The 19,703-nt window shown below is 36.3% G+C and overlaps 2 protein-coding genes across 2 annotated transcripts; both read right to left on the bottom strand.

The window, feature by feature from the left end:
* Positions 1 to 140: 140 nt before the first annotated feature.
* Positions 141 to 12,886, bottom strand: LOC111797781 (AP-1 complex subunit gamma-2). The gene is made up of 19 exons (XM_087128200.1): positions 12,566 to 12,886; positions 11,211 to 11,513; positions 10,908 to 11,049; positions 9,968 to 10,141; positions 9,144 to 9,323; positions 8,454 to 8,608; positions 7,939 to 8,029; positions 7,253 to 7,416; positions 6,339 to 6,393; positions 5,696 to 5,818; positions 5,499 to 5,594; positions 5,032 to 5,159; positions 4,331 to 4,435; positions 3,939 to 4,195; positions 2,140 to 2,385; positions 1,878 to 2,053; positions 1,061 to 1,165; positions 570 to 694; positions 141 to 485 (listed from the first exon to the last, which is right to left on the bottom strand). The coding sequence occupies exons 1-18, from the start codon at positions 12,595 to 12,597 to the stop codon at positions 599 to 601; spliced, it is 2,628 nt and encodes an 875-aa protein (XP_086984326.1). The 5' UTR covers positions 12,598 to 12,886; the 3' UTR covers positions 141 to 485; positions 570 to 598.
* Positions 12,887 to 13,815: 929 nt separating this feature from the next.
* Positions 13,816 to 19,018, bottom strand: LOC111796381 (putative alpha,alpha-trehalose-phosphate synthase [UDP-forming] 9). Its single transcript, XM_023679037.2, has 4 exons — positions 18,767 to 19,018; positions 14,997 to 17,081; positions 14,635 to 14,908; positions 13,816 to 14,541 (listed from the first exon to the last, which is right to left on the bottom strand). The coding sequence occupies exons 2-4, from the start codon at positions 16,979 to 16,981 to the stop codon at positions 14,218 to 14,220; spliced, it is 2,583 nt and encodes an 860-aa protein (XP_023534805.1). The 5' UTR covers positions 16,982 to 17,081; positions 18,767 to 19,018; the 3' UTR covers positions 13,816 to 14,217.
* Between the last annotated feature and the right edge of the window lie 685 nt (positions 19,019 to 19,703).

The raw sequence follows: 19,703 nt of genomic DNA, 5'->3' as shown, positions 1-19,703 counted from the left end.
AAACTTGAGAGCTCTTTCAACTCGAGAATTACATTACATTACAATCCCTCACCAATAGTGCCTAGAAGCTTCTTACAGAGTCGACCATGGAAATGAAAAATATTATGAGAGCTTATCTTTCAATAAGAAAAGAAGAGAGCTAAACAAATCGAATTGAATTCCCTTCTTTTTAATGTTTTGGCATGTTCATTTACCTTGGTGACTGTGGTTGGAAAAGATAATGCTAGACAGAAAAAACTAAAAAAATAAAAAAACAAAACAAGTGGCAAGAACAGTACCTCCAATCCTTAAATGTAACACTGGAGCTCCCCCACCTATTCATGGAAGACAAAAATTTTATAACCAAAATCCCCGTACAATAACTTGAAATAATGTACAAAACCACTATGTATGAAGAGAGAATCGGAAACAAGGGAGATGGAGGTCCAGAGTGATGTCTTTGGCTTTATAGAAATCCCAGGCGAGCAAAATCAACCATCAATGCGCTGCAAATCAAACCATTCTGGTTGATGAATTGAAAAATAAGTTATGAAAACAAAATGAAGACTGAATAAGGGCCAATTTATCACCATTTTTACACTTTCTGAGCCGTTCAACATCACAAGTTACGAGGGAAATTATTGACTTGAGCCTCCTCCAAAATATCTTTGTCATCCACCTTGTACGCTATCCTTAGGCGCATCATAAGATGTTTCTGAATATAAGAATATTCTAAATTATTCAGTATAGAGATTTATTCTGAGAGGGGAAGCGAGAGCAAGCATCAATTTTTTTTTGGTAAGAAATTGATAGATGCCTACAAAAATCCTATGGTTATTCGAATAAAACGCAATCATATCTATGCCACAGTTTTTTTATATCCTAAATAAATAAGTACTAAGTTGAATTTTTTATATTGATCAGCCTCCCCACAAAAAATAAACAAACGAAAAAATTATACTAAAGATTTTTGGAATAAAATAAATAAAACAGATGCAGAGAAAATCATTCAACAGCAATGCAGCACTACAAATTCTTAAAGATTCACAACTGAATTTTCGAGGTTGCAAAAGAACGATACCTTTCCATATTGGCTATTAGTCACTTTCAACTTTTGTGTGATAGACCCATTACCACTTCCAGGCAGAGTACTACCACTCGCTGGATCTAAATGCAGTTGAAGAAACTGTTTGAAATCACAAACAAATGTCAGAACTATTTGTTAAAAAAAAAAAAAAAAAAAAAAAGAAAATTAAAGAAGCTATCAGGTAAGCCGATTAAGCCATGATAAACTTCGCACAACCCTACTAATTTGGATACTCTAATTCATGCATGTGGATGTGACAACAACAAGAAGCACATATGGACAGGACAGTCACAAAAAGGGGAAAAATATCATAGCTACACATCCCTACAACATATAATTCAAGAGGCATATGGGGTGAATTTCTACAATATAAGGTGACATCACAATCATAATCTTCTAAGAACTACAAGCCATAAAGCAGAAGGAATACGACTAAGCACTTGGATTTCATTTCTTAAAAAGTAAAAATTAAAAACTGAAAAAAGGGAGTAAAAAAATACGTAGAGCCAACTTCATGGCACCATTTTGTTCTTTATTTTCTGTTAGTTAACCATCTTTTCTTGGTGTTTTCTACATTTTGAAATCCAAAATTCAAAAGCTCAGCAAACATATAGATTTCAAACTTTTGCTTTAGATTTTAATTTTTACCCAACATTTCAATTTTTATTGGAAAAATAATGAAAAGATGACATGTGGTTGTTTGAAGCACTTCATCTTCTGAAAAACAAAAATAGTAATGAAATACCTTAATAATTAACTACTAAAGTAACTGCATGGTGAGTTAGATTAGTCACTCGATATCACTTTTTACCTTCGGAACTGCTGCCTGGAAAATGAAATTTGAATAGACATTTGGAGATAAATTTTTAAATGTGGCATGGATCAATGTCGTTTGTGGGCTCCCAGCTGCCTTAGAGAAGTCGAAAGTTATTCTCAGAGATCCACTCTCGTATGCAACTATAGATGGATAAACTGAACCATTCTCATCTGGACAAAAAACGGAAAGCTATCAAAATCTCAACAAAATTCTTACCAACCAAAGGGATTCGAAGTACCATTGACGAGTTTACCACCTGAACTTGCCACGTTAGGGGCCAATCCACCCAACAAATCAATTGTAGAAGAAGATACAGGACCGGAAGCTTTGCTTGCTGGAAGAAGAGAAAGAGAAGAAAGTCCATCCAATTGAGAAGTGGGCGATTTTTCTTGATTGGATAATATGTCTGTTGGAAATGCACTACTCTGTGCAGGTGGGGTTGTTCCAATGGACAAAAGATCCAATAGAACATCAGTTCCACTTTTTGGAGCTGGATTACTTCCTGCAAATATTAAAATTTTCCAAACAACAAATAATGGGTTAACAATCAGTCCGTTCATGAAGAAAATATTGACTAATTTTAGGACATTCAAAATAAAAGTTCTCCCTGACACAATAGTAGTAAACACACTAGTAATAAACACGTGGAGTATTTCATAACTAGAAATACATCTTTCGGATGATAGGAATATTCATAAAATATTTTAAATTAAGGCATCACAGGCAAGTTTGACACTGCTTCATATATGGAGACGAGATATTGTTAGCAATGCAAAATCATACAAAGAAAAGACTACTAGAGTTGAGAACTGGTAGTTGTGCTTGCTTTTCACCGATGAATTTAAGGGTTGGGTGTGTGACTGAACGACCTAGAGTTGGAGAGCATAGCTGCAGCTGTTGAATTTTGTATAAAGCTCCTTGTCCTCTGTCGGAAGAACAGGAGAATTTGGGTGGGAAATCAATTTGGAATCTTCTGTAGTATGGGAGATGAATTTGGACTCTTTCTACTGAGTCCAGCTTCCAGCTTTTATTGGATCAGGAGGAGTTTTCCCTAGGTTACAAAGCCTCTATCTAAGAAAGCTCAAGTGTTTCTCTAGCCCCTCTCTGTTGGAAGTAACAATACCAACAACGGGATACCTTTTGGTTCATGATCAACGGTCTTTTGAATTGCTATGCGGCTATTAATCACAAGCTTCCTTCACACTGTATCTCACATTCAGAATCATCGAATTTTTTGAAGTAATATTTTTTCTTCTTCTGATCATTTTGTCCCAGCTCATCAGAAGACCTCCTCCTAGTGCTCTCTTTCCGAGTTCTTTGTTGACTTTTCTTTAATTGGAATACTCTTATCTTTTCTTTGAGATCTTCTTGTTTTCACTTTTTTTTTTATCACTCCCTTGTGGAGTTTGTATGTTTTCAGCATTAGTCTCTCATTTCTTGTTTAAAAAAAACAATGGGATCCACCAAAAGAACTGCCAGCTGCTCACTCCACCCTAATTGATGTTTTCTTTGCAAGGGTTCTTCAGCCGATATCAATCACTTGTTCAAAGACTTTTATTATGCCTCCTAATGTTTAGTAGATTCCCTTTCATGCCTTTATGGTTTCTCTTCAAAAGAAAGCTAAAGTTTTTTGGCTGATGCTGTTGAAGCTGTTCTTAAGGAATTAGAGAATGTTCCAAAATGGAGGGTAAGAATGTTAGAAATTGTGGGATGTTATTGTTATGCCTACTTTCTCGCGGGAACTCTCGCTCAAAGGAGTTCTGTAAGCGTCCCCCTTTTAATTCTCTGGTTCAATTGGATCTTTTTTATGTTTCATCTATACTCATTGAATATTATTTAATATCAAGTTTTTGGCAGATGAGGCAATTATATCCCCTACATCCCCTACATCCCCTACATCCCCTACTTTTTATAACAAAACGAAATTGTAGTCTGTAGGTCCTAAAAACAAGTCAAATAAAGGAAAATAAAATAGCCGCTTGATGCAAAGTAGAAGTCAAGAAGTTTCCTGAACAGACAGGAAATAGATTATACGTGAATGCTTTCAAAACTAACCAGATTGCTCTGGAGCTGCAGACAAGTCAAGCCCAAGAAGATCCTGAATAAAATCACTACCAGAAGAGCTAGGCACAGGAACCTCATCAGAACTTAAATCAAGTAAATCAACGAGGGGAGCAGCAGATTTGGAAACCCCATTTGGAAGATTAATTGCAGCCCTATTAGAAGACGATACAGATGCTGGAATAGAACCAGCCCTTTTCCCAATGAATGTTGCCTCATCCAAAACTGGCATCCTTTCAACCAATGTAGACCTGAAAATGTGCGCCCATCAGCTTTGTAATAGTTACGAAATTCTAATATTGGTGCATAAAGTTAAATTCTTCCGTTTAATGAAATTTAGCCATTTCATTTCAAGGGAAAAAGTTAAACATCAGACTAATAGATACCTCATATTCTGATGACTTGCAATGATGGAATTGAATTCAATGGATCTTTGCTGCAATTCAAGCACGAGGCTTCCTTTATATTGAACAATTAAGTGGTTAATCCTCCTGCAAATAGAAGTCACAAGATTTTAATTAAAATCACAAAAGATATCACGATAGATTTGTAAAACTACCTAGATAAATAAATGATGCATCAAGCCTCATGACCAAATATGGATTGCCAGCTTAATGTCAATTTTGTTATAAAATTACGTAATTCTTAACTTGTAGAGTCAGAAGAGAAATTTCTCGTATGTCGGGGTAAAAACCTAAGTTTTCATGATTGCACTTCTCTTGCCACCCTTAGTAATAGATGGCGTTCTCTAGTGTATTCTAATTGTAGTCCTCCTTGTCTTATAATACTGACAAAACTTCAAATATTTTGACACAAATTTTGGCATGGTTAGCTGTTAATGGGAGGAGGATTAGCTCTTATGACTTTATTCAGCATAAGCCCACATCAATTTTCCTTCAGCCTCAATGGTATATAAAGAAGAGCGGAGCGTTATGGCCATTTAATGATTTACCTTGGAGTAGTTTGAGAATTGAGAAGGAGTATTATAAATGTCTTAACCAAATGGCAGGAGAAATAAATTGATTTACAAGACATTAAGAAGGAATTACACATCAGAAAAAAGAGGATGCCACTGGCAATCACGTACTCTGAACATGATGGGAAACGAGAAGAAAGCTTCAGCAAAGCAATCATGGCCATTGCTTTGATGTTTAGATCTGAGTTATGGCGTTTAATAGCAGTTTCGGCAACATCCACAGCATCAGATTCTGTTACCTGTGAAGAGATTTAGATATTGATTAAAAACTTCCAGAAAAGAAATCACACAATATCAACAAAAATTAAAAAAAAAGAAAAAAAAAAGGCCAAAAACGATAGTATTTGTAACTAGAAAATGATATATAAGGTGATTTATTTGATTGGCTTAGATACAGAGAAAAAAGATTTGGTGAATTCAAGAACACCATATATCAATATAATAGAAACAATAAATAAAAAAAGAAGATATGAACCTTATCCAATCCCAAATCACAAAGATAATTGTTTTAAAAGGATCATCATTAAAAATAAAATTAAAAAAAAAAAAAAAAAAAGGAGCGTGGAAAGAGTGCTTACAACTACGGGATCCTCTATATCGAGCATTCCAATATTATTGACCAACATGTCGCCATATTCTCCAATGCACCAAACTGTCACTCGAACAAGACTTTCCTGCTTAACATATCAGCATAGGCATAAAGGCTTGCCCACTTGTATACTTGGTGTGGGGGGAACAATTTGGTGTTTACTTATCAAAAGAGAATGACCAATACCTGCTCGCTAGATATCTGAAATGCTCTGTACAAGGCCCTTACAGTATACCCATGAAGGTCAGATGCATTGCTTATCACGACAATAAGGCCATGCCATACTTCATCTTTTACAAAATTTCCAGCCTACTAAGCAATGCAGCAATATCAGAGTTTTTATCAGAGGGAATATGAAACTTTATGAAACTTAATGTGCTGTAAAACTTGATGGCAAGTTCTTGGGATGTCACGGCTCTTTGGATCAACAAAATTGAACAGATTCACGGAGAAAATTTATGAAACAAGATAAAGATAAATGAGAAGACCTAAAACAGGAGTCAGCACCGAATGATAAGAAACAAGGCACTCAACAAATATAACATCATCGAGAACATTTAAAATTGGTGGTATGAATAAGAAATCTGTGCAGTGCATATTGAAAACTACGTTGTTATTGAGAAAAATGAACACATCCAACTTCTCAACCGAAACTGTGCCAGTAGAAAGAATTATGGCACAGTTCACATTCAGCAAACTCGAAATAGAAAATTAAAAGACTTTGAATTGATATCTCACTAATACCATTTACAGCCTCCAAGAGACCATAATCAAGCTTAGAGAAAAATCAGAGATAATCAAGATAAACATATGAAAATTCAAATTATACCTCAGAGAGAACCTTCAGCATCTGATCGATGTACCATATTTTCTCTGGGGAGTACCTGAAGCACCAGGATAAGTGCTAATTAGAATAATCGTCCCTAGATAGCTATCTTTTCTTTTATTCCTTTTTTTTTTTTTTTTTTTTTCCTATAAGAGAGTAAGTTGAATCAAGTTAATTTCTAAATCCTAATACACTCAGGTGATCCGAAGACAAAAGACAAATGGAAAAATTCCTATAAAAGAAAGGCAAATGGAAAAGGAAGAAAAAAGATTATGGTTCTATAAGAAAATGAAAACTAACAAAATACCATATTTCGAGAAAATTAGTCGAGTAAATAAAAAATAATAATAATAAATATATAAATAAACTTGGAATCGTAATCCACTTAGAACCTGTTCATTTCTTTTTGGTTAACTTGAAGTTATCACCTTTGACCTCTAACCAATGCAATTCTAGATGTTTCCACATGAAATCAGAAAATATTGGCTCGTTTAAAACATTATAAGAAACTACTGACTTCCAACTTTATAAAGGATGAATTATAAGAAAGGAAGGTGAGGCCTCCACCCAACTTCAAAGGAGATACAACAAGGCTCTTGAATCAGATGAAATATAGGAGGAAAGAAATCATTAAACTGTCGTATGCAAGAACACCAGAAGAATCAAGAATGACAAAACTATCCTAAATTTCAATATCCAATTATCCAAATTGTAAGGCATCACCTATTCCTTTCCAACCACAACCCCACAAACTAGCCCAGCAACGTTGAAAAGTTATTAAAGCCAACTTGCAAGAAGGTGGGAGAGAGGAGAGGCGTCACAAGAGGAGGGAATGTAAACTTGTTTCCACCTTTTAATCGAAAAAAATGACTAGAAAAAAGCTGATATTCAAAAAGAACATTAACCAAATAGCTCACTTTGCAACAATTGAGCAAATTTTTGCAGTAAGATCTCCCTTAAATTCTTGATCAGCAACTTCCAGGTAGTCAATAAGCTCTTTGGTCAGAGGCTTGACATTGCTTTCATTCACTAGAAGGTAAACAAGTTCAAGGGCCCTCTTCCGAATTGAAGCATCTGAATCCTGAGATGAAACAAATTCAAAATGTTTTGAAACATGCCTAATTGACTGTTTTCTCCACAAATTCACATACAAATTGATCGAGAAGGCTATAAGTAGTTACATGTTGATCCAAATTTTCTGTGAATTACCCCAACCATAACCTGTACCAGACTTCGACATTAGCCTATTTCCAGTACCATGCACAGTTCATCCAAAGATTTGCTATAAATTGTCGTTCTCCAAAAATTTACAAATACTCAAAAAGATAAATTTAAGATAAGAAAAAAAAAACCCAAGGTGGGAATCTGTGATCAATATCTCAAACTCCCATCACTTCACTTATAGCTAGTTTAAGAATTTACGAATGAGCAATGGCCTGTGCAGTCAGAGAATGATGGGAAAAATTGGAAGGCAACATTCATTTGTAGTTCATACCAGGAAAAGAAGATTTAACAAAGAAAGAATAATACAAACATGGAAAAGTTTAAAAAAAAAAAAAAAAACAAAGAAAAAAGCTCTAAATGTACAAGAATAACGAAGTACCTTTACACATTCCAAGATAGTTGCCCGATGTCTCTGCACTGCTTGACCATCTACAGTGATAGCCTTCATAAGCATGTTCAATGCTACATATCTAAGAAACATTCCAAGAGCAAGATGTTGATTTGTTGATTGTGTGACTAAGAAATTATGAGAAGCTTTATATTATTGGAGACTACTTGGTAAACAATTACAAAATGAATTCTAGAAATGCATTCAATCTATAGTTAGGCAAGTGGCCAAACATTATAAACACCCTTATTCAATAACCTCCATTTCAATAAGTTATGTCGACAGCGAGGCACCAAAACCTCCTCTTTTTGACAAATATATTTGGATTAAGCTCCACAGGAACTCATCCTTTTGTAAGTTTTCACCAAACAAATAAAAAGTTCTAGAACTATTAGTAAGCAGAAGGAACCAAATGATTATTTCACACGATTTCATATACAATATGCAATAGCATTCTCATGGAAGTAATATACAATGAAATAGCTCTCAAGTTTTATCAAAAGAACCTGATATTGTTATCACGATTAGACAAGAATCTGCCCAAGATATTGATAGCAAGCACACGTAAGCCGCCGCTATCTTCAATACTCATAATAGTTTCAACACATTCATATAGAATAGCATTCCCTGCGTTTTTGTTTGATTCTGTTTTTGTTGCCACCTAAGAAAAAACACGTCAAATTTAGAAAGGAAACAGGAAGGAGAAAGGTTACAAGTAAATGTCAAAACAAATCAGTGGTGGACAGATATCAGTACAAACCAGAATAACTTAGAGCAGCTAAAATATGGACAAAACAAACAGAAACTGGGTGAAATAATGTTTAGCAAAGAAACAAGATTGGATCCACCATCACAATTTATGCCAAAATAAAATTGTATATCTACAAATAAAAAGGCAAAGTTTTTCTCCCACATAGTAAGAAAATAAAATACAATAAGAGCGACATAAGAATGACCTAAGTTTGATAAGATGTTGCCTAACTCTACTAGTCATAAAATGTAGAAACTTTGGCTGATGCTTACTCACACAATACAAGGGGCGGTTGGAATAAGAAATTAAAATAGACAGTGGATCTACGTCTTGAAATAAGAATACATTTGAGATATCTTTTCTCTACGGTGAAATAACCTGCCAAATGCTTGAAAATAATATGACAGGAAAATAAGGGTCACCTTTGTAACTGGCTATAACTTACCTGCGCAAGTATATCATTCATGTAGTCACTAGCATCTGCATCTTCATGGCCCAAGACACGCAAAAACTTAAGCAACCGGATGTGGAGAAATGGGTCCGTTATTCCAGCAATATCATACTCAGGGGCATATGGACTATTAACCAAATCCTTCAGCGTCTTGACTGCACCCTCTGTGGACTTCTGTATCATGGTAAAATACAATTTTCTTTTAGAAACAAAGACCAATACCATAGCTCCATCGTTTCAACCTAATATGAAACATTGTTGTGTCCCAAAAAAAACTCATCTTAAAAAAATATAACATTGTAAACCTTTTATATAAGTTAAACTACTGCAAGAGTCACTGAGAACATAAGCTATTGCTTACATATTTTTTTTAAAAATGATAAGAAACAATGCTTACATTCAAAATATTAGAACATAAGAAACAGTATACTAGTGTCGGTGTTAGAACTTATTGAGTATTGAAATTCAACCCATATATCCATGATCAACGAGTTGGGTTTTTCTTTACGGATAGAATCAATTAAATTAGCTAAAAAGTTCGGAAGAGAGATTAGAATTGGTTGGCTGAGGCTGGTGTATCATAAATGAGGCCGAGTGAAATGAACTACAATACATAATTCAACATCACATCCAACAGTGCAAAGAAATACACATAATAGTAAAATGCTACATGTTGAAAAAGATTCATATTTCTAGATGACATCCAGCAAGAACAAAAAAGACCAGCAGTTTCAGCATAGTCAATCACCAAGATCAGGAGGACATGGATAAATCATGCAGACATGAATATGTGAACCAATAAAGGCGCCGTAAAATACCTTACGAAAATATTCAAGGGCTTCTGAACTGTGTTTGCAAAGCTCTGTACACAGTTGAACTCCAGTTATCATAACCCCGTGGTGCTTTTCTTTCAGCAAGGAGGCAGCAGGGTTAACAAAATTTTCTGCAAGGTCTGGTACTTTCCTTATAATCCTAATTGAACACAATGCTGCCTGCACTCACCATCGGAAGCTCTCAAATTACGAGAATAGAACCTTTTTAGTATTTGAGAAAATTCATAAAGAACAAATGGGAAAAAAATCCTTAGTTAACTATATGAATTACAACAGAAGCAGTAGTGTAAGATATATATATATAATGAAAAAAAAAATGATTTTCATCAAGGAAAAATGATAGAATATACAGGCACAAAAAACAGGAAAAGTCCTAAAAAAGGACCCTGACTACAAGAAGTTACTCTAGTCAAGCCGAGAAATAGAGGCCCAAGAGAAACAGAGAATCTAAAAAGGAACCAAAGATCTCTCATGCCCTCTGAAGATTCTGTTGTCTCTCACCCCAAAGCCCCCACAAAATAGCACACACCCCAGCCATCAACAAAAACCGTCTTTTACCACAAAAGGACGGATGAAGGAAAAACTCCTCAAACGCCTCCCAGCAACTCCAGCTGCTAACAAAGCTGAAGTTGAACACCTCAAAAAAATTGTCACACTGTCTGAGCAAAAACACAACTCCACATGACATGATTCAGTCTATAACAAGTTCCTACAACCGAATCAAGTCTATTTCATCTATATGGAAGAACTGTGTTTCTAAAAGATATTATTCCAATAAATTAGCAAAAATTCATCAAACGTGATGACTAAAACTAAATAACTTTTATCCTCAAACAGGAAAAGTGGAACTTGAACATATTACCCGACCTTTAAATCAGAAAAAATTCTAATTAAAACACTGCAGATTACTACTTAGAAAACTTACTTTCTTCCTAATGTTTGGGTCCCGAAACTGTAGAAGTCTTTCAACTTCTGGTGCAAGATCACGAGCCATTTCAGCTGAACAAATATTTCCTAAAGCACAGAGAGCAAGTCCTACGATATACTGGTTTGAGTGGTTGAGATCTCTGAGAGCAATTAAGGTTAAGGAAAATGCAAAAGCTTAAATTCTTCCTCCTTAAATGTTCATGCAGATAATATACCTCGAATAGTTCTCTGAAAAATGAACTTCCAAGACAAATAATCAAGATTTAGGATCACTAATGTGAAAATGATAAAGAATGGATACTGTTTTAATGAGTTTGTGACCAACATCAGAACTTCTTGTCTTTCATCTAGAAGTAACATGAGGCCAAGATACCCAATTCTCTTTTCTGGGAAACCAGCAGAGGCAATCAACTTCAAGCATTCCATTTGACCAAAATGTGTGGGATAACCAAGCATATGAATGAACATGAGCTTGGCAAGGTTTCGATGCCTATAGTCATGATCATTCTCATCAATGGCAGCTCGAATAGCAGCACACTCTTTTCGAATTACCGCACGTTCCTCTGCTGCAGTTTTACAAGCACGAATGGCCCGAATCATGTCCCTGTATTAAAGCATCAAGTTATAGCCGTATGATAAAGATAGTCTTTGGCTAAAGATGCTTATAAAAGATATCAATGCAACAAATATGTCAACCATTTACTAATTATGCTTTTTTTTTTTTTCAAGGAACCGAACTTTACTTCATTTGCTAATTACAGACCCATAGGTGAAGCTCAACGTAAAAACATGAAGAAACTGGGGAAAAAAGGGAAGATTTAATATTAAGACATAAAGGTAGCACTTTCTGCATAGTGTATAGTAACTGCACAGTTAAAACCTTAGGATGCAACATGAAGACGCATAAAAATTTCTTTTATTTGAAAGATGTTTCAGAATTGATTACTACATCAGAAGCTTAAAAGACTGCTAATCCACAAAATTCCTCGTGAAATTCGCGAATCAGGCCAGATAAAATACTTAAGAATTGGATCAGAAGAACACCTTGTTGCAATTTTATATGAAAGATTTCTCATTGCTAATTGTGCATGGATTTACACTTGCGTCAAATGTAATAAACATTTTTATTGCAAACAAGAAGAAAGACTTTCGAAGGGGTTATAGAAGAGCCGCACTTCTCATGACGACAACGGATAACCATTAATAAATGGACGACGAGAACTAACAATCCAAAACATTGCTGGGAGTGATAATTCAAAGAACACGCTTCACGGTTTATGCATAGCTTCCCTCGTATTTCAATAACTGACTCGGTATTCGCCTCTAAATCTACCCCGCTTCGAACTTATTGACTGGACGCCACTAATTAAACCCAACAAGCATGAAAATGCTGCTGGAAAACCCAACCTAAGCACTCGTTACCATTCCCAAAAAGAGAAAAACGCAGCTTCAGCAGCAAAATTCCAAGTCAATACATAAAAAACGGTGTTATACTGAAACTCCTCAGTCATGAATTACCTAGTTTCGCAAGAATTCCATTCCAAAACACCAAAAGAAAAATGGAAGACGGTCCAAAAACAACAGCTGGAACAAATGAGAATTGAAATATAGTAGAAAAGTGATCCGCGAAAGAGTACACTGCGGTTGCAAGCTTACCTGAGACGCGTCCCAGAGGAAAAGGGATTCATGATTAAGTCCAGGTCGAAGCTCCAAGAAAGGGATAGAAGATCGGAATGAATAGATGGAGCAGGGCGTAATTGAGCAAAGGTGTAGAGATTATGCAACGATTTTGAATGCTGTGAATAAGAAATCCGAGATCCCAACGGGTTTTGGAGAGATCTGAGATGGGGAGTAGAGAGACTTTGGATCTGAAGATGTGTTCTAGCTTGTGTCGGGCTCCTCCTTCCCGCTTCTGATGAATGCGCCAAGTTCTCTTCGACGCTGTGATCAAAAACTTAGAACATCAAAATTAAAGTATAAATAAATAAATATATATATATATATAAGAAATAAATGGGAATGAAATGAACCGAAAAACACAAGCACGGGAGAATTCTTTCCTCTTTTTTTTTTCTTTTTTTTTTTTTTCTTCTGAGAAGTTTTTATTAACGTTACCGGTATGGCGGGTTAACTGGATCACAGCCGATCCTGAGTGGATGAATCTGGCACAAGTCTTCTCTGTCTATCATGCGCTTCCTTCCGACGACCGTCTTCTAGTCTTCTACAGAACTAAACGACGTAGTTTCGATAGCATTTGCACTTGATTTAGTTAGGAAACAAAATAGTATCACTATTTTAATTTTTTTTTTTATTGCTGTTTAAGAAAAAAAAATTGTTCCAAATGGTATGTTGATTAGATAAACAAGACTTGTTCCTACAACTATAAACATACAAATTTTACAAACTTGGAATTCCATTTTTTTCTAATATTCCAAATTTACCCTTTACAAATTTTATAATACTATATACCGAAACAATAATGTTATGTTTTAGATAAAGTTTGTATGAGTGTTGACAAATTATTGATACAGTATGAAACAATTCAACTTGCACGTTAATGATATATTAAACTGGGTGTTTGTACGGATATACTAATGATCTACCAATGTGAAACCTGAAATGAGTGTTGGTAAGCTATTGATACCGGGCAGATATGGTTGAAAGTATTCTTCAACTTAGACAAATGAGGATATAAAACGAAAGATAAACTTTTCAAGGCATTGAGCAAAATAATAGGCGATCAATATTTACAATGCAGGGCAGAAATAATTGCAATTTTAAACCACAGCCCCACTCTCTTACCATCTTGCAAGCAAGTTGTAATGGACACAAATAAAGATAACTCGTAAGGCTTGGCTTTCAACATTAAGCTGTAATTTGCTCTTACTGCAACAATAAAAGAATCATTATAGAAAGAAGCATCAAATCAGAGGCTTTATGCAATGCGGCCAAGAAAGAGTTGTTCTTCCTATACAAGTTAATAATGCTGCCCCCCAACACTATTGACATCTCGAGGAGAGGACAATTTTAGTGGGCGTCAGAAGCTATAAATGATGCTGTTGTTATTATATACAAAAGGAAACTCTAGTTGCTGAGGATATTGACCAAAATACCAAATATCACTCTTCAAGTTATAAAACCGCCTCAACTGCTGATTCAGCAAGGGCCTTACCGTGCACCAATTCTTATAAAGGATCCTTTGGAAGGAGCAAGCCTTATAGTGGATTGTGAGAATGATCATCCACTACGAACCCTTCAACTCGCTCGGCTTCCACCAAATCCTGTCTAGAGCGATGTGGATAATACTCTCAAAACACACTTTCAAAGGAAACACGCATTTGGGGTAGTTGCCGAGGTCTTGGACGTGAAGTAGAGGCAAGGCCTTGCAGCAATTTCACGACGTCGGAAGTATCATCAAGGTAGAACTTCGCCTTGCTTGGCTTTCGCCCAACGGTGCAGGCAAAAATTTCTGGAGCGGAAGGCAGTGAAGGACTAGAGACAATGCTTGATATGCTCTCGAACATATCTTCATCTGATCTATCATCTCCGATGCACATCACAAAATCAGGTGGTCTTCCACTATCTACCATTCTCGAGAGAACCTTTTCTGCGACCAACCCTTTGCTTACTCCCTGCGAGTAACAACAGCTCAAGAATATATTACACTGAAGGTATGATAATTTGATGTGATAGATAAGGAAGAACCCGACAATAAAAAAGAATACCTGTGGCTTCACTTCAACAATATGTTGACCCCTTTTAACAACGGCTGGTTCGTTGGCAAGTACGTTTTCTAGATGGTCCAGCAATTCCTTAGCTTGACAGGATCCGAAGTCAGAATCGGCATCTTGATGATGCCAGACTAAAGCACTCTCTTTTGGTTCTATGCACGACCCATCAGTTGCTTCTGTATATGATCTCATCACTGGCTCTACAATTTTAATCCAATCCAGATCAGAAGACACTGGACTGGTTTCCCATTCTGAAGTTCCGCCCCACCTACAAAAAATAAGAAGCTTAGAAATTGAACCAAAGAAACTTGTAATATTAAAAAGCTGAACATGAATCGAACATTTTGAGCAAATACCTTATAAAGTACCCATGTTCTGCTGCAATCCCCAACATCTCACAAGAGGCAAACCATTCACCTAAAGAACTTCTCCCCCTCCCACTAACAATGAACACAGTGTTACAGGGGTCATTGCAAAGCGTAGTCAAGACGGAGATAACTTCTGGGCTCGGTGTCTTAATTATGGAGCTTTGCGGAATAATAGTGCCATCGTAATCCAAAAATATCGCCCTTCTATGTGTTCTCTTATAAGCTGAGACAATGTGATCAATTGTTAACTTCCTAAACCCAGGAGAAAGAGAAACAACTCTAAAACGCAGACCCAAGCCAATTCCCCAGCACCGTTTACTATAGTGATCTTGGCATGCTCTCTCTAAATCCAGCATAAAACTTCGAGACCAATATCCTATATCATGGGAACTGACATATCGATAATGTTTCTCATGCCGCAACTGCTTCTCTGACTCCGGCATGGTAATGGCCAATTCCAAGGCATCCGCGACAGCATCAATGTCCCAAGGGTTAACCCTGATAGCTCCACTTAAAGAAGGCGAGCAACCAATAAACTCGGACACTACAAGCATACTCGTCCGAGGAGAACCAACTTGTAAGCCCATAGCCTTATCCATAAAAGGAGTTCCTTGCCTACAAACAATATACTTGTATGGAACCAAATTCATACCATCCCTTACAGCACTCACTATGCAGCATTCTGCTAATGCATAATAAGCAGTCTTCTCAAAACGTGGAACAGGGCGATCAATCAGAATTACAGGTTTGTAGTTATTTGAACCATAAGTTTCATTGATCCTTTCAGCAGCCAAGTAGGTTTCCTTCTGAGCTTCATGTACATCTTTACCTGATCCCCTTGCAGGGTTCACTATTTGAACCAGGACTATTTTGCCTCGCAACTCAGGACGTTGCCGTAAAAGCTGTTCAACAGCGAGAAGCTTCAGGCTTATGCCCTTAAAAATGTCCATGTCATCAATACCAAGAATTAATTTCTTCCCCATGAATTGATCTCGAACTTCTCTGACTTTAGCAGATGTAGATGGAAGATTCATCACCGATTCCAGCCGACCCATGTGAATGCCTACAGGAAGAATTTTGATATATACCGTGCGGCCATAATAATCTAGTCCAATATGTCCCCGCTTAGATTCATAGTCCAGGCCCAACATTCTGCTGCAGCATGAGAGGAAGTGACGAGCATAATCAAACGTATGAAAACCAACTAAATCACAGTTTAGCAGGCCACGGAGAATCTCATCCCGAACTGGTAAAGTTCGATAGATTTCTGATGACGGAAACGGGCTATGCAGAAAAAATCCAAGTTTAACTCGATTGTAGCGCTTCCTTAAAAATGTTGGAAGAACCATTAAATGGTAATCATGAACCCAAACAGAATCTTCTTCAGGATTGATGATTTCCATCACCTTGTCAGCAAATATTTTATTTGCAGAAACATAGGCTTGCCAAAGCAGCCGATCGAAGCGATCACCGTGCTCTGGGCACATTGGTAGCATGTAATGGAATAAGGGCCATATCTGTTGTTTGCAGAACCCAAGATAAAATTTCTTCTGTAGATCATGTGGTAGAAATGTAGGTACACAATTAAAATTGTCAAAAAGCTTCTGAGCAACCTCTTCCTGTTCGTTGGCGTCGATTTCAACCTTGAGGGAACCCACGTATATAACCTCCATCTCAGGTGAAAACCCATTCTTTAACTGCAATAAAATTGAATCCTCGTCAAAACTGAAGCACCATTTGCCAGATTGCCCGTCTTTTTTAGCTTGCAAGGGCAACATATTTGCAACTATGATTTTGCGCTCACGGCATACAGATGAAGACTCCGAATCTCCGTCATTGCTCCCATAGTCATCCATTTCCGAAATAATTCCAGGAACAGTCATTACCCGTGGTAGGGGTCTAGGTGTACGAGGAAGATCAAGTAAATCTCCAGAAGCCAGGTCCAAAAAATTTGTGGGGGATCTTGATGCCATGAGTTTCCACTACTTCTCTTTTCTCTTAGTTACCAATCAAACAAAGGGAAGAAGAAAGACAAGAACTTGATCTGCAAGTAAAGTGCAGGTACCCTCAAACCTATACGAGGGACAACAATCCAAAATGTTAAATCCACAGTTTTACTAGATAAAATTCACTTAAGCGAAAATATGCTAGATCAGAAATTCCGAACATCCAAGTAGAGACTCGAGTAGGCACAACCTATATGTGCTAGAAAACTAGAACTGATATTTAACAAAAAAAAAAAAAAAATTAGTGGAGTTGCAGAAAACCAAATCAACCATAAACAGCAGGAGGCCAAGGAAGAAATTATCTGAGCTAATTATTATCAGAAAAAACCAAGATGATTCATAAATAGAGAACAAAGCATTCACAAAGGAATCCATCAAAACAACCAACCAATTCAAAAATGAATTTGCTAAAATGCACTGACGTTTCACAAAAAGCATTACACGTGGGTAGGAAGCTCATTCTAGCACAATCCTATCTAGCCACTCGGCTTATAATACTGCAACAACGCAACGCGTTTTGGTAAAATAGAGGAGGGTCGTTGGGGCGCTTAAGCCACCCAGACAGAAACAACGAATGAGTCCTTGTACAGGCAGGCCACAGGTTGGAGTCATTCATGATCCGAACAGTGGCACATAGATATTGATGATTGCAATTATTCATTCCAAGCGACTTCGTGCTTACTATACTCTGTCACTCACTCCCAACTTCCAAGGCAGTCTTATTTTTGAAAAAACAAATGTGTAAATATATATGGCAAAGGAAATTTTTCTTGCTGGCAGAAAATAATGCATGCATTAACTTTACTCTTCTGAAAGAGGGAAAAAAGAGAGAACAAACAAGCTTCCAATCAGGAATTTCAGATCCAATTAAATTCGGCCAACAACTTTTTCCAGCTATATACGAACAGTAAATCTGTCCGATACACCAATAAAGTTTAATTCGACGAAAAGACCAAATGGATAAAATGTTGGCGATCGTTAATGTATAACATTAAGGAGAAACCAAAACGAAGCGCCAGCAACGACATCTGTAAACTACGAAACATGAACTGTGAAGATTAAACTTCGCGAGTGGGGCGTGACCGCGTGTCCGTATATATGCAAAGAACAAAGGAACAACAAGACTGTTGAAAAAACCACCATTCAGCGACCACATTTCTAGATCTCAGTGTAAGAGAACACAATCACATCAAGAACAATCCGAAAATGAAACGATGAGATAAATTCACGAACCACTAAACAACAATTTGATCAAACACATTCCCAGCTCAATCGAACAAATTACACGAGAAGAAACGAATAACTCGCACACATACATATAAACACAAATTTCATTTTCCTAAACAGAAAATTAAAAATTAAAAAAATAAAAATAAAAATCAGAGTTCAACGACCGTGTTGAACGCTTCCAACTCCCGTTTGTTGCCGAGAAACCACGAATGACTTGGAAAGAACGAAAAGTAAAAGGTAATGAAATTTGTACGTATCCTATTTTTAAGTCGCAGCCATGAATAAAGATAAAAGAAAACTCATCTGAACTGCGCCAAAATAATAACGTCGTGCCAAATAAAGTACAAGCCCCCATCTGGCAGTAACAATTAAAAACTCCCACACACAAACAAATAAAAACATCAAAAAAGATAAATCGAATTCCGTTCCTGAAGAACCAGAGGTGTAAAACAGAGTCGGAAACACCGACTTAACCAAAATCCATCCACAGATCGGAAAACTAAAACAGAGACGAAAACTCACAGTCGAAGCGATCGGCAGAAGAAGGTAGACAACAACAGCGACGACGGCGATAAAGACGTCCCGGAGCGAAAAAATTGAAGGAAGAAACAGTGAGCGTGCCGGTGGTTGATGGATCAAAAGAGAGAAGAAGAAGAAGAAGAAGAAAATGAAAAGAAAAGGCCGGATTTAGGATGAAGAAAATGGTATAAATACAGTTTATCCGAAAGAGAAATTGTTATTATTTTTTTGCCCATCTCTCCTTTTCCTCGTGGTTTGGTTTCCGAGTGGGAGCAATCGGATTGGATTGCGAAGATTTTCAACTCTCCTTGCCAAATTACCCTATTACCCCTCCCCCACCCTTTTTCTCCATTATTATCTTATTCCTTTTCCATAAGATAATATCCACTTTTTTTTAATTTAAAAAAAAAAAAAGAATTTCAAACTTTAAAAGGTATGAAACGCATTCTCATTTTTTATTGCCCTCATTAATGAATACTAATTATTTCCATTTCTCTCTCAAAATTATAATTAATTTCCTGAAAATATTCACAATATTATTATTTTTAAAAAAAATTAATTTTAATTTCTTTTATTTAACTATATACGCTAAAAAAAAAAAAAGTAAATGGGAAAATGAGAAATGTGAGTGGGCGGCGGGTCTTCCTATTTCTTTTTCTTTTTTAATTTTTTAAGTTTTAATTTTTAATTTTTTTTTTGGTGGTAGGGGCCAATGGGAGCCGTATAGGTGTTAAATTATTATTTAAAAAAACATTATTATCTTCCAATAGTATATTTCCACAACCTTTTTAATTATTTTTAATTTTAATAAAAACCCATATAATAATAAGTGATATTTAGGTCAAACTTGATAAGCTTGTGTTAGGCCACCACTTAGCTGCTTTACTTCCCCCAATAAAAAAATAATAATAACTATTATATCAATATTTCAAACACCTTT

Source organism: Cucurbita pepo, chromosome 1, assembly GCF_057944985.1.
Source record: "Cucurbita pepo subsp. pepo isolate OVF chromosome 1, ASM5794498v1, whole genome shotgun sequence".
Classification (NCBI taxonomy): Eukaryota; Viridiplantae; Streptophyta; class Magnoliopsida; order Cucurbitales; family Cucurbitaceae; genus Cucurbita; species Cucurbita pepo.
Note: the sequence above shows the minus strand (reverse complement) of the source record. Positions and strands in the feature narration are given on the sequence as shown.

Coding starts and splice junctions, on each gene's coding strand:
- LOC111797781 (XM_087128200.1), bottom strand. CDS start 12,597: ATGAATCCCTTTTCCTCTGGGACGCGTCTCAG. Junction 8,609..9,143: donor TGAATGATATACTTGCGCAG/GTAAGTTATAGC, acceptor GTTTTTTCTTAG/GTGGCAACAAAAACAGAATC. Junction 5,595..5,695: donor TTCAGATATCTAGCGAGCAG/GTATTGGTCATT, acceptor TATGTTAAGCAG/GAAAGTCTTGTTCGAGTGAC.
- LOC111796381 (XM_023679037.2), bottom strand. CDS start 16,981: ATGGCATCAAGATCCCCCACAAATTTTTTGGACCTGGCTTCTGGAGAT. Junction 14,909..14,996: donor GAACATGGGTACTTTATAAG/GTATTTGCTCAA, acceptor TATTTTTTGTAG/GTGGGGCGGAACTTCAGAAT. Junction 14,542..14,634: donor TTGTTGAAGTGAAGCCACAG/GTATTCTTTTTT, acceptor TGTTACTCGCAG/GGAGTAAGCAAAGGGTTGGT.